Source organism: Dermacentor silvarum, chromosome 5 (assembly GCF_013339745.2).
Source record: "Dermacentor silvarum isolate Dsil-2018 chromosome 5, BIME_Dsil_1.4, whole genome shotgun sequence".
Lineage (NCBI taxonomy): Eukaryota > Metazoa > Arthropoda > Arachnida > Ixodida > Ixodidae > Dermacentor > Dermacentor silvarum.
The window spans coordinates 31313975-31326545 of NC_051158.1; the positions used below are offsets into that span (position 1 = coordinate 31313975).

Sequence of the window (12571 nt, forward strand, 5' to 3'; positions counted from 1 at the left end):
GGCGCGCTCTTCCGGGAAGCCGAGAGCGGATGTGTCAAGCAATACGCGATTCGACACCGTTTCACCGGCACTGTCTAGGCGTTTGGCAACTCTAGCTGACCCGCGAAAACGGTTAGACAGATGACATGAATGAATGACATACCGTGTTCGGCACGGTATGGTGCCCTGGCCCATCACCGCGACATCTTTTCTAGCCCATACTTCAAAATTTAATGCAGTCAAATCAATTGTACATTTCACATAAAAGTACTCTTGGAGCGCACTCTAGAGAAATCAAAATTCCTACAGTACTTCGCTTTTCTTCTCACCTCAACATGTAACCTCTTATTAAGATGTCGAGGATCACTTAACGGTTTACCAAAGTATGGACTGCTATAGAAGAGGTAAAAGGAAACGTGCAAACAAATAAGCTGCTATAGTTTTCAGCAGCACTGAACGCAATCCCATGAGTGAAGTTCTGCAGTATCTTCCCACAACTGCCATCGAATTCGGGCACTCTGGATAGAACACGTATTTAAGAATGCATGAAGTCGCACTAAAAAATTGAGCACATATTGAAGTGCATGCCTTTATTTCATTTATGCATATAGCATGGTCATCACGGGGTGGGTACATAAATAGACATCCTGAGAAAAAAAGACGGGAATGAAATGCACAAAATAATATGCAGGGTGGTGTATGTAAAAAAGAAGTTATACGTTGCCCAACATTCAAAACACAAACGTACAACTTCATCTACCACGTCAAAGCCACAAACAACACATCTGGAAGGTTGTGACAAGAGCTCGTACAGTGCGAGCCTACCTGATCAACTACAACACGTGAACAGCCACAAAAAGCAGCCATAGACTTGCATTAGCATCAGATATTGACCTTGCCATATTTCTCCAAGAGCTGCCACATTCTACACAATTCTTTTGTCACTTGTCATGGCCAATCTTCTCTCAATCGCAAGATAATCATTGACGTAACAGTTGTGTGCCTCAACTGAACACTGCTAGCAAGTGCACTAGCGGCCAGCTACAACTAGCAGAAACCAACATTATGTGAGACCTTCAGTGCTACCTGCCATCTTACTTTGGTGTTCATGCCAAACGTAATTCAGTGAGCTTTGTAAATAAACACACTTCAGGTGCCATTTAAGTACAGATTTACACAACCCTACTTTATCAGCCCTTTTGCTCTGAAAAGCTCTCGCATCAGGCCTTTGAGATAGGAAATTTCATTTGTGATACGCTGTGCCTCCGACTGAAGGCTGGCATTCGTCGCCGCAAGCTTGTCGAACTCTTCTTCAATCTTGCCAAACTCTTTCTTCTTCTTTTGCCGGTAGCGTGTTGCCGCATCCTTGTTCTGGAGACGCTTCCTTTCCTTGCGGCTGCTCACGTCTGCCTTGGCCCGGGGCCGGCGTTTGACCGCTCGCTTTTTCTTGCGAGGTGGCTCCTCACTCCCCGACACCGAGTCGAGCGCAGACTCCGAATCGGACCTGTTGACCTCGGGTGTGAAGTCATCGTCCATAGGATCGTCGTCATCGCACCCCTCATCTTCACGGTCTGGGCTTCCACACGGTGAAGAGCTTTTGGCAAACTGGTCTTGGCCAGGCAATGGCACGGAGTGGCAACTTGCTGGCGAGCTTGGCTCGATTGGCGAAACAAGATCGATGTTGCCAGCGCCCGGGAAACTTGAAGTGCTTGTGCTTGGAAGTGGCGAGCTCACAGGGTCAACAGATACAATGCACTCGATTGGAGATGCCACCTGGCTCTCTGAGAGGTATGATGGTGACGTCGGCTCCGATTTTATGTCGTCAAGTATTTCATCTACTGATTGAGCAGGTGACACTGCCGGCTCAACAAAAGTCTCCGAAATTTCAACTGGTGACCCAGCCCGACTGCAGTAGGCTGCAAAGTACGATGGTGAAGCTGGAGCCGATGCAATAGCATACGGAACTTCTACCACCGATGATGCAGGCGGGACATCCAAGTGTGACGGAGTTGGCGGAGGCGAGAGTGAACTTGTGCCCGAAGCTGCATTGGTGCCCGCAGTCCGGCTTGGAATGCTCGCTCCACTGTGGAGGTTGTGGCTGTCGAAGTTGATGAAGATGTCGACGTTTGGGACGACTGCAGTGGGCGTCGGGGGAGAGTGAGTAGGCGAAACGGGAGGGGACAGGAAGTCGGGAGAATAGGGGGATGCGGCTGGGCTCTCCCAATGACCGTCAGCCTTGGGGGCCAAGCCGCAGTTGCTGGACTGATCAGGTTGGAAAGCCGCCTGGAAGTCGCTGGCCTCCAACATCACTGGGGGCAGGTCATCCGGGAAGTCCAGCTGGGTCCAGGCGGACAAGTCCACCTTCTCGTCCAGCCAGTCTAGGTTGCCTGCAAGCATAGGATGAAGACAGGCTCAAAAGCATGTTACAGAAACGTGCTTCTGTTGACCGAAGCACTGAGAGTCATTCAATATAGCCCTTGGCTCCTTTATAGGTGCAGTACACAGGAAGAACAGCGAAAGAAATGCCTGGTGCAACAGTAACAAAAACGAACTGACAGAAAAGTCCAGCACAAACCAGACGTGTCCATGTGTAAGCAAACACCGTATGGAATTCTCTATTGATGGACTCCTGGATTATCGCTCTGCACGTTGGTTTTAACACTTGATTAACACAGCAGGCAATGATTGCCACATCACATTGCCAGCCGTTCTACACAAGCTCTGCTTCCTCTGAATTGTTAACTAAAAGATCCCTTACCTACGTTAGAGGCTTTTATCCACACTGCTCCCTTTTTGCGTTTCCATGTTATACCTGTTGCACTCCATTCAGTTACAATGCTTAGGTTAACAATTTATATGGCACATTCGGTTGGTCGTTTCCGAGCGCTCCTACACTGCTTTATATGTTGTTTAACACTATAACAATGTGCGTTACAATATTAGCACCCCATGTCTCCTGTTTTGTCGCGTTCTTGTTTCCTTCACTCTTTACAAGATGTGCTAATTCATCAAAATGTAACGAAGCTTTATTGTGGCGATAAGCATGCTACTACTAAAGCCCTTTGTCTGGGTAATACAGCTTCATTGTTGTTTTACTTATCTATCATGACACAACGCAATGAGTCAAATGTTCTTTAGTTGACCTCAAAGCTTTGGCCACATCAAAGCATTGATCACAAACAATTGTCTACAAATGTCGCTCGATGCAGCATAGGGAAAAGGCTCATACCTGCATCTTCAAATGCGTGAAGCCCACCATCTTGGATGAGCTTGGAGCAGCAGAGCTCCACAACCGAATCGATATCCCAATTGGCGTCCATGCTTTGCAGTGAGGGCTCCCGATTTGAATGAATGAGTCGATGTACTGGTCTGATGAGAATGGTCCACAAGGTTTTGTCTTGCCGATGCGCGGGCGGGCAAAGAGGCGTTAAAGCCTGAAAACCTGCGAGACAGGACGTCAGAGCCGTTATAGCCAGCTGCTCCGATGCCATGCTGGCCAACTACGCGTTTAACAAGATTATGTCCGGTCATCGAATGAGTTCAGAAGTATGTGCTAGGCTTTATTACAAACGCTGCAAAGCGACACCAAACAAACGCTGCTGATGGTGCACTAAATGTTGTTGTAGCATGTTCACAGCAGCTAGACAGCCAGGCCGCCTTGTATATCGGGGACAGTGAATAGTAATGCTGTTTAACCGTGTAATCTTTTAACACACTTCCACATAAAAGAAAATTACATCTCGTTCACCTTTATTTCTGACCACGGAGAGCACATTTGTTTAACAAAAGGAGAGCACATTTGTTTAACAAAAGTAAACGTTTTATTTGACTGAAAGCTTAATTAGTACAATTAATAATTGACTTGCTGAACAATCCTAAACTTAGAGCTCCTTCCATCCAGCATATTAAAATGCTGCTGTAGAAACACACCAAGTTTCCTATGCTTGAATCACAATTCTGAGGTATCAAACATAGCATATATGATACATTAGACATTAGGTTAGACAGCAGTAACGTGAAGCACTATGCCACTGCCTGGGGCTGTGTGTGCGTGTTAACATATGGCTAAGTGGCTGCTTGCCCCTAACCATTTTCGTTGGCCACAGTCATCCCTACAATTGCCCTTCGTGCTTTACTGTGTGTTTGTGCAATCAGCTTTCTCAACAACCACGCCATTTTTCTCTGCCCTCAGTGGCTGTGTGTGCTCAACCATGTCGTGTCTACTCTTGATAACATTGGAGCATTTTTCTTCACGTCCATTTAGAGAAGCAATTGAACCGCTGCAAGAGCAGAGGGACATGAAACCATCTGCTGCGCAATTTTGCATGCTTAACTCCTGCACTCTTGTCACTAACTACAGTGACCTTCAAGACAACAATATTATTTCATTCTCTTTATTGGACACTGCCAAACAACACAGTCAAGTATTAAGCTGCTGCCAGCCACAAGCGACTAATTCGACAACTTAATGGTATAAAGCAAAAATATTACGTAGCATGAGAACTTATTTTGACTCCCCAGGGATGCTCTAACAACCACCCAAAGCACAGCACACGCCTTTTTCACATTCCACGTCCACTGGGATGCAGCCACCATGGCCAGGAGTCAAGCCCACAAACTTGAGCTCATCAATGTGTTTTATCGACTATCGAGAGTATGCCCAGAAGCAATTGTAGCAGAGTGCGTACACAAATGACACCTTGCAGACATGAACGTCACCCCATTGGCTATGCTAAAAACTTATAGGAGACCTTGGTAACTTCTTTATGGTACTGGAATTTCTGCTGTCAGCACTTGATATGCCGCCAAAAATAGCTGCAAGCTGGCGCAGCATTGTTTGGAGGGCTCTAGCTGACGGTTCACCCTGCACTGCACTGGCAAATGGCACTGCATCATTTGCCCCCAATGTCAAGTGGTAAACTTCCAAGCCCAACAAGGTCATGAGATTTTAAGCACAGCAAGGCATTTGCGAATGTTTTAGCACTGGTACCGTTACCCTTTTCAAGTTTATCACACCCTCTCACATTTATTGAAGCCCTAAAGATTTTTATGTTTCACTAGAGCTGCATTCTGCACGTCCTTCATTTTAATACTTTCTAGGTGGATGTTTGATATAAGTCTTTCCTTCATTTATATGGAGCAAAGGCTATGACTGTGGGTATGACTTGCTGTTCCAAGTCATTATTCGTCTCTTCGGTAAACATCATAATTCCAGATTTCTATGCGTAATAATTATGCCCTGGATATGCCACTTCATTGCCACACCTATCCGCAAGTTCCCTGCATTGTCCGCTAGTAGCATTATGTCGTCCGCATACGTCAGCCTAGGGGCCCCGTTACAGTTCTAAAATAATTCAAAACATAATTCAATATTTTACAGTTGTCTTTCTATTTCCTTAATATAAAGCAGTAATAACAATGGAGACACCCACCGAATTACATTTTTTGCCACGTTGCGGATATTTTGGGTGGCCATGCAAAGTTCTCCCATAAAGGTTCCACCAGAAAAATAAAAATGGAAAAGCCTGTGGCTTGGCAGCTGAGTGATCAGCTAGCTCATAGATGTAAAACTTCTGGAAATTTTGAATGGCTCGCACAAACGTTTTTGTTTCTACAGAAGAGGGCAACTCTGTAGGCTACACAGGTAAAAAAAAAATATATATATGTACATACTGCCAATATATCTTATTCCCGCGACAAGAAATACAAGATTAAACAGATCTGCCACAGTCAACGTGACAGCAACACAAGTTTTCTACAAACAACTGTGTATGTTTCACAACACAGAAACATAAAACAAAAAGCTTATGTCACAGTATCACTGCTTTCACTTGACGACTTCTTGTGCAGAAAGACCTCTTAATGCCCTTTTTTTTTTTTCAATTAAAAAAGAAAGTATAAAAAACCCGACCATTCGAATCTCTAGTACCAGGAAGTGCGCGGCCTTTGCGCATGTGCACTAAGAGCGCTCTAATGGCATTGAACTGTGCAGTCTTAAGAAGTTCGCCAGCTGCTGTGTGTGGATGTTTCCTAGAAATGCAGTTCTTCCTGATGCAACCCGTGAATGTCAGGGGCAAACAAAAAGCTGCGGCTGCTGCCTCACTCCTCTGCATACATTATCTGGCCAAGGGCCCCCGAGAACTTCCAGGAATCCATTCCCATTATAGAAACCCTTCTGCGCGTTGCCCGCGGTGTACTGCACTAGGTTTAATGTCTTAACTCAGCTGAATGTCTGCTGCTGTTGCTAACGGCCATTAGTTCGCATATCAGCCTCTTTGTTTGAAACTTTTATCAGCAGAGCACTCACAGCAAGCCACAATCTGCGGCGCCATTCATCGCCAGATAAGCGTTTTATTCATTTCACAATTCATCATGGACAATATTCCGCAAAGTAAACTGCAGAGCACTTCGGGAGAAAGTAAAATGAAAAAAAAAAGTTTAAAGATCGGGTTGCCGGGAATACGATTGGCGTAACGGAATGCAAACGGCCTTCGAACGGAAAACGATCGGCGGCAACAGGCAGTTGGGTCAGGTTTGGGTCCACATGGCGTCTGGGGTGACGTCAGCGTGACGTCACCACTGTCCTATTGAGGACATGGTAAACGAAACCCAAAGGTTAGTTTCCGGGTTGTCCGTCGTCTGCAACGTTGGGATGGTATATCCTTGTCTCGCAAGGCTAAGCGGACGTTTATAAAGAGCATATTTCTACGTAAGCGAACCGATTATGCAACAGTCCGTAGTATGACCCTGGGCTCCACGCGTCACGTCAATTTCGCGTCACGCCAGTACACCCGCTCAAATGCTTAACTACTTCACAGTTAATTACTGCGAGTACTAGGAACTGACCAGAATTCAAAGCTGTCTCCTAACGGAAGGATCGCACGAACAATGCAAACAAAGGCGACCGGCTAGACGGAAATGCGCTCGGCTACACGGAAACGCGCTATCTCTCCGCATTTCTCTTCAAGATTCACGTGACAGTGGATGGTCCCGCATACTTACTCCATTTTGATGATTGAAGGTGCTGGCACCTTGCGGTGCGAAGCCGTTAGGCCACAACTATTCCATCACACTGGTGGTTCCCACAGAGCAGAAAAATGTCGATCTAGCTGTGTCCGTGACATGAGGGCGAATGAAAATGTAGTCCGGCCGACGGCGTGATTAGAGCCTCGTCATCCGCTCTTCCTTAAAGTCTTTGCGCATGTCAAACTCTACCCCGGTAGTAATTTCTCTGCCAAATCGTTGTTTGTCTCGTTTGCAGAAGGTCCAACCTATTCGAACTTCTTTTCAGCAAGTATTAAACTGTTGCAGTAGAGATTGATTTTCTTTCGCGGAGCCATAACCAAGATGGCGGTGCTGAGGCTGCAAACCTGCACGAGCATGTCGCCAGTCCGCAATGTCGTCGACATTGCATCAGCCGTCGCGTTTAGTATCATAACGAGTAACTTAAACCGTTTCGCCTGGAGGAATATGAAGCGTACATTGCCGCATGCATGAGCGATTCACTCAAAAGGTGAAATATCGCGTCCATTGATTCTCTGTGAAACAAGACCCACGCTAAGGCAGGTTCAAAGTCCTGCCAGTCCTGCCGCTACTTCCCAACAATGCCACAGATCTCAGAAATGAAGTTCCAGGCGACCAAGCATTTAATGCCACAAACAAAATAATTGGCATCTTTGCGCCGCGACGTTTTCTTCGGTCAGTTTCGCATAACCCCCGCACCATCGCGCTGGTGTAGCCCGTCACCGCTGGAGTGCGCCCACAACGTGCAAGCTATGGAGAAATGTGCGGACGGCATGGCGGCCGGCGTCTCCGCCATATTTGCACTTACGTTGCTAGACGAAATGTAGGCTGCGATCCGCTCACGGCTCGTTCCGAAACTGTAAACGGAAACTCCGCGCTGAAGGGCAACTTGCGCATGTAACGCTAAAGGAACCGTTATGTTATCCAGGTGGCATCAGTCTTTCGTAACTGAAGCACGCGTGTACTTGCTGCTCGGTTGCAGACGCCTTTGCACAATCGAGGTAAGTGTTATCCCGTATCTATTATCGGCGGGAAGCATATATGGCGGCCTCCATTAGGATTCACTTTCACAGTGGTATTTCAAAAAAGACAAATATGAATAAATTACGCGCTTACGATAAGTAAATAAGCAAGTAAAATGCTTAAAAAAGATAAGTATAGTTTGTCTGCAGTATTATTCAAACAATGTGTTGGCACTTTGAAGAAGAACGTTGAAGAGGTAAGGAAATAATGAAGGTAAAAAAAAAAAAAACACTTGGAACAAATTTTAAGGATGGCAGTGCACCGGTTTTGAAATATGCGCCGTCAAACTTGTGCTGAAAATGCACTGTTGTTCCACTTAACTTTTTTTTATTAAAACGTCATACATCGCGTCGCCCTCTTTGTGAATGAATATCTTGAAACTGGCGTCATCCTGAGAATTTGTTCCAAGTGGATACGCTTTTTTTTTTTTTTGCGAACTCACTGGCTCCAATTCGCAAATTACAATATGTGCCATGAAGTAATTAATTGAACAATTATATGAGGGAGCTTGTGATAATTAGTCGATTATGCATTTTGATTTCTCGTCCAAGTAATATCCGCCTTTTACAGCTTAAGGATTATAGAATTATGCTACCTTCCAGACGCGACTTTGTGAAATTCTGTATATGATCTAAAAAAAGAAACCAGAAACGTATATATGTATTCAAGCATTAATGCTTGAAGACAATGCAGTACAGTCCAACCCGGATATATCCAACCCACATATAACGAATTATTGTGTAGAACGAACAACAGTAAAATCACCTTGAAAATTTTTGTATAATTCTTTTTTATTTTATATATTGAATTACCAATACATCGAACTTTTTTGTGATCCTCTTCAGATTCGATATATCCGGGTTCGACTGTACACAATATATCCTCGCACGTTTTCCCTTGCACTTAGCATACGGCGCGCGGCCACGATTAGGGTGCCTCGATGTCCTCCTCGCCCGCACGGAGCGGCGGGCGAGGAGGACATCGAGGCACCCTAGCCACGATCTAATCGCACTGATCACGGCGGAAATTCACCTGGAGTGTCCACATAATTGCTATCGCTATAAAATGTGCCGCTAAAACGAATCCTCGGAGAAGAATAGTTGGCAGAACGATGTTCGACAACGAAAGGGTTCGACAACGTCACATACTGCCACGCAAGAATTTAAAAAGAAATATATGCTCCTCGGAAGCCACGAGAAGCCAGGGCCGGAGCGTTTGGCGGGCCATCTTAACGGATCAGTCTCCGGCTATTTAAAAAAAGAGAAAGAGATTGAGAGCGAAAGAGAGAGAAAAAGAAAACTTTTTTTTTTTGCGTTTAATGCACCTTGAGTCTGTACGCGTCACTTTGACGTGGTGAGTTTTTGTGGTTTTGTGACGTCGCGTGATAGGCAGGCGAAGCGGGCGCAGCGCCCGAAGTTTTGACCGATAGCGGAGGACTACAATGGAGAAAAAGGCGTTGAATTGGAATATTTTGTTTCTTTTGTTCGGCCTCATCATGTATAGTAAGCGTGTACAGATGGGGAGATTTCGTGAGGAAGCCACGAAAACTCCCCATCTCCCAAAAAGCCAAACTCCCCAAAAGCCAGACAGGTGAAGTGGGCGTGGCCCGGAAAATGTTTGACCAGTCGTGGAGTGTTAATGGTAGAGACGTAATAGGAAGACATTCGATTAACTTTATGTTATAGCGCCCTTTGCCTGTTGCCTCCCCAACTGCTATTATTCCAGCCTCCACAAGTGACCTACATGACGACGCATATTCGCAAGTAACGTCACATGAACGGTTCTTGCAGGCGGAAAATTTAAATCCGGAAATGTATTACCGAAGAAACTTTAGAATATTAAATTATGCATAAGGTTTATAGTAGGATACAACTTAAAAAAAAAAAGCAGCAGTTGGCAACAAAGGCACAGAGACCGCGCGCGGTTGTGTTACTCCGCCAGCCAATCACAGAAGTACAGTGTACTAGAACTCTTCTAGTACACTGTACACAGAAGCAAACAGAATCGTCGTCATGCGACCTTATCAAAATGGCGTCGTACTTGATACGAAGCTTCACTGCAGAGCGTGGTCATAGTACAGTGAACTAGACTCTTCTAGTTCACTGTAGTTATAGTACACTGTAGCGTGGTGCTCCAGCTCCTGTAGCTCACACACGTACAGTTGGCAGAACCTGAAGGGAAGTGCCTCCCCCCCCCTTCTCTGTATGATTTGTAGAGAACGTTAGCTTGGTCTCAGAAGCATTTCGCGTATGTACCAATATAACTTGGCTGCTGGTTTGGTTGGTAAATGAATAAAAAAGAAACAGCCTTCGGACCGAAAGCAAGTTTTGGCCTCTTGTGCACGGTACCGGCTGCAGTATGCGTTCCCGTTCATTATTCGCCGCTTCAGCTGCATGTTGACGAACTTGTGCTGGCAAGGCACAAGCCCTCCGATGAAGCATCTGCGCTTGGAGTCAACGAATAATAGACGACTGCTGTCTCCGAGATTTAGGTACATCCCTCTTTCGCCTTTTCTTTTCTTTTCTTTTTTTTTTTTTTACGTGGTTTACGTATGACACACCACGCACGATGCTCCAGACAAGATGATACGAACCAGGGCAAACACCATAAATATTAAGTTGCTATTGCAAGTAAAATTTTTCATGGCCAGACATCTCGGAGGCACATTTGACACACAAGAGCCTTCGCGCAAGCGGATTCACAAACCAGTAAGAATGTTATATTAGTACGACTCGACATCGCAAGCAAACTGAATAAGGGACAAATACAAGGGAATCACGCATAAATTGATAGCGAATGCGAGGGACACAACTGAAATACTAGAGTGTAGAGAACTGCACGAGTTCGGCCTTCCCCGAAAGCCCGGGGGGGGGGCTCGGCCTCAGTTGGGACCCTCATGGTTACGCTATTTGACACTCTGCAGAACTCTAGGCCACAAAAAAATTGCAGCCCCTGGGGGAATCTTTGGGCGCTGTGCCTCTCGCTTTGAGGGTAAACCGGGGCAGGCAAGCCATGACACAGCAATATGGGCCACAGCAACGACCCCCCACTCCCGAAAAAAAAAAAAAAAAAAAAAAAATTCCTGGCTACGCCACTGCTGTTACAGTATCTGATCTCTACCTCTCCCCCCTCTTTTTTTTTCTTTGCCGTGCATATCAACAAAGCCTCTGACATTAATGCACTTAATTCCAGTTAAGTTTTCTGGGGGGATAAAATTCAGCCAATGCCTGTTCAGCTCATTGGAACAGCAGATGTCGAGGTGGCACGCTCACGCTTTTGTAGAAAGTTTTACCACATATTTAGTTTGCTAGTAACATGCCATTGTAAAACGCGAACCAACTTATCTTGAGCAGCGCATATACGCCTACAGCAGCAGCTTTCAGGCTCGTCATTCCAAAACGCCCTTTAAATAATCGCGCCTAAATACCGCGGACTATATTGACGTCCAATCCGTGAATTTATTGGTGAATTTCGCCGGTAGGTTATTCTCACGTCTCCAAACGTCTGATTGGCGGACGCGCGGACGGACGGACTGCCGAGCATCCAAAGCAATGGAGCTCGCCGAAGCGTTCGTCACCGGCATCGCCAAGGCCGCCGATCCGCGCAAAGTGAGTGACGCGGACTACGCCAAACTTCTCGACAAAGTCTTCAGTGTGGTCGCGACCGACGGTGAAACGGGAGCGGGCGATGTCGACGACGAGTCGGCGACAGCGGGCGATGACTTCAAAGATGGCTGCGCCGGACTTATTGCCTTGGTGCTCGAAAGCTCGCGCTTCAACCTGGACGATTCTCAGTTCGCGTTGCGACTCGAAGAATACGGAATGACCGGCGCCCGCGCGGACACTTTGGTCCGCAAGTACGCGGCGAACAAGCAGTTGGTGCGCGTCGAACTTAGCCGCATCGGAAAGCGGCCGCCTCACGTCACCGGCGTCGACTGGAGCGTCGATTATCGGGTCAAGAGCAACCATCTCGAGCGCATCGGCGAGCCGATATTCCACATCGAGCTCAAGACTTCCTCCGAGAATCCAGTGTCGTTCGCGTGCAACATGGCGCAGATGCAGGACCTGCTGCATAGCCTGCGGGACGCCGCAAAGTGCGTTGAAAACAAGGCGCAGGGGGGCGGATCTTGAGGACACATGCCAGTTTACTTTTTTTTTTTTTTTGTAAATAAAAGCTTCTCTAGCGAAATGTAACAGCTTTGGGGTCGTTACATTCTTTTCAGTACGTCACCTCCAATGCCTGTTCATTCTGTGTCCTATTGCAAACGCTAACGTCAATGTTATCATTAGGGCAGTAACTTGCAATGGATAAGAATAAAAAAAAAAAAAAGGGGGGGGGGGGGGGGGTTAAACAAGTGGGAAGCTGCTCAATATGCTTAGAGTAAACGCTGCTTGCAAGGAGTCTAATGCAAATATTTTTTTTCTAGTCTTGCATGAAGGGCTGGTATATCTTTTGTGCCGAGTATACTGCCTTGAAAGTTATGAATCTAATGTAAATATTTTTTTCTGGTCTTGCATGAAGGGCTCTTATATCTTTTGCGCCGAGT

General features: G+C 46.2%; 2 protein-coding genes across 2 annotated transcripts; one reads left to right on the forward strand and one right to left on the reverse strand.

Annotated features, from left to right (window-relative positions):
• Nucleotides 1-552: 552 nt before the first annotated feature.
• Nucleotides 553-7138, reverse strand: LOC119453228 (DNA-directed RNA polymerase II subunit RPB1). The gene is made up of 3 exons (XM_037715251.2): nucleotides 6982-7138; nucleotides 3209-3421; nucleotides 553-2366 (listed from the first exon to the last, which is right to left on the reverse strand). Exons 2-3 carry the CDS (start codon nucleotides 3297-3299, stop codon nucleotides 1162-1164), a joined length of 1296 nt encoding a protein of 431 aa, XP_037571179.1. The 5' UTR covers nucleotides 3300-3421; nucleotides 6982-7138; the 3' UTR covers nucleotides 553-1161.
• Nucleotides 7139-11528: 4390 nt separating this feature from the next.
• On the forward strand, nucleotides 11529-12213 carry LOC119453229 (COMM domain-containing protein 3). The gene has a single exon (XM_037715252.2). The coding sequence runs from the start codon at nucleotides 11577-11579 to the stop codon at nucleotides 12153-12155; it is 579 nt and encodes a 192-aa protein (XP_037571180.1). The 5' UTR covers nucleotides 11529-11576; the 3' UTR covers nucleotides 12156-12213.
• The last annotated feature ends 358 nt before the right edge of the window (nucleotides 12214-12571 follow it).

Excerpts from the sequence above, each read along its gene's own strand:
- LOC119453228 (XM_037715251.2), bottom strand. The coding sequence starts at position 3,299 with ATGGACGCCAATTGGGATATCGATTCGGTTGTGGAGCTCTGCTGCTCC. Across the intron at positions 2,367-3,208 it reads TCACGCATTTGAAGATGCAG|GCAACCTAGACTGGCTGGAC; the intron begins GTATGAGCCTTT and ends CTATGCTTGCAG.
- LOC119453229 (XM_037715252.2), top strand. The coding sequence starts at position 11,577 with ATGGAGCTCGCCGAAGCGTTCGTCACCGGCATCGCCAAGGCCGCCGAT.